This window comes from Penaeus monodon, chromosome 15 (assembly GCF_015228065.2).
Source record: "Penaeus monodon isolate SGIC_2016 chromosome 15, NSTDA_Pmon_1, whole genome shotgun sequence".
Lineage (NCBI taxonomy): Eukaryota > Metazoa > Arthropoda > Malacostraca > Decapoda > Penaeidae > Penaeus > Penaeus monodon.
The window spans coordinates 28,582,237-28,583,184 of NC_051400.1; the positions used below are offsets into that span (position 1 = coordinate 28,582,237).

General features: G+C 35.5%; 1 protein-coding gene across 1 annotated transcript in view; it reads right to left on the reverse strand.

Moving 5' to 3' along the window:
- LOC119581913 (protein cornichon-like) overlaps positions 1 to 827 on the reverse strand; it is a gene marked incomplete in the record, with an annotated part of 9,107 nt that extends 8,280 nt beyond the window's left edge. The window contains 1 exon segment of the mRNA XM_037930077.1: positions 727 to 827. Within this exon segment, the coding sequence (XP_037786005.1) occupies positions 727 to 807 (81 nt within the window).
- Between the last annotated feature and the right edge of the window lie 121 nt (positions 828 to 948).

The following is a 948-nucleotide window of genomic DNA, read 5'->3' on the forward strand; positions in this document are numbered from 1 at the left end:
TGTTCATTAAATGCAAATTTTTTCTTGTAATAAATAGCTGTTGAAAGCTAAAACTATTCCAAATATTGGATGGTGGTTACTAAAACACTAAGATTCTTTTACAATTCAGGCTTCCTGACACTAGTGTCAAATAACTATGTTACTTTTGATTTGCAATGTAAGCAAAAGATGATAAGTTTCTTAGATTTACCTGCTCTAACATTTGCATATATTATTTTCCATACAAAAGGTCACTGGTTGAAATTTAACTGTTACCTTTCCATATTTATTTTATATCTTGATTATCTTCCAGGAAATATCTGGACTGACTAGAAAACGTAATCCTTCATCCGGTGGCCTTCAAAAGCGTACACTCAAAGCCAACGTAATCGAGTCCTGCCATGAGGTCTTCAGCAGGAGGCTGCGTGGAAGAATCTCAAATCCAATTAACATTACTAGTAATCGTAAATCATTAATTTCGTAAATCCTTCCGTAAATCTTCCTTCTACCTGATTCCTTGAAAAATCATTATGTAAAATAAAACAGCTCCCGTAACCTAGCATTCATTACACCATCCTAATCTGCATAAACGCTCTGAGAATGACTAATACCGGTATATTGTGATCAGACATTGCATGACAAGTTCATGACTGCCTTCAAAAAGCCTCGAATTCTCCTATAGACGCGTACTACTATACCTTATGAAGCATTCCAATAAAGTCGTTACAAACAAGTATTCATACTCACATGGAAAATTGCGAAGAAAATGAGAAATGCATCGATTATCAAGGCGAGGATGTAAGAAAAGGCAGCGAAGGTAAACGCCATGTTTATGTTTGGATTGGAAATGTGCCGGGCGGATGGTTCCTTTCTCAGTCTGGGATTTTTAATGATCACTCTACTGAAACCGCGTTCATATTTGGTTTACATCACCATTCAATTCTAGTTTGATAGTTATTTGTTGATAAT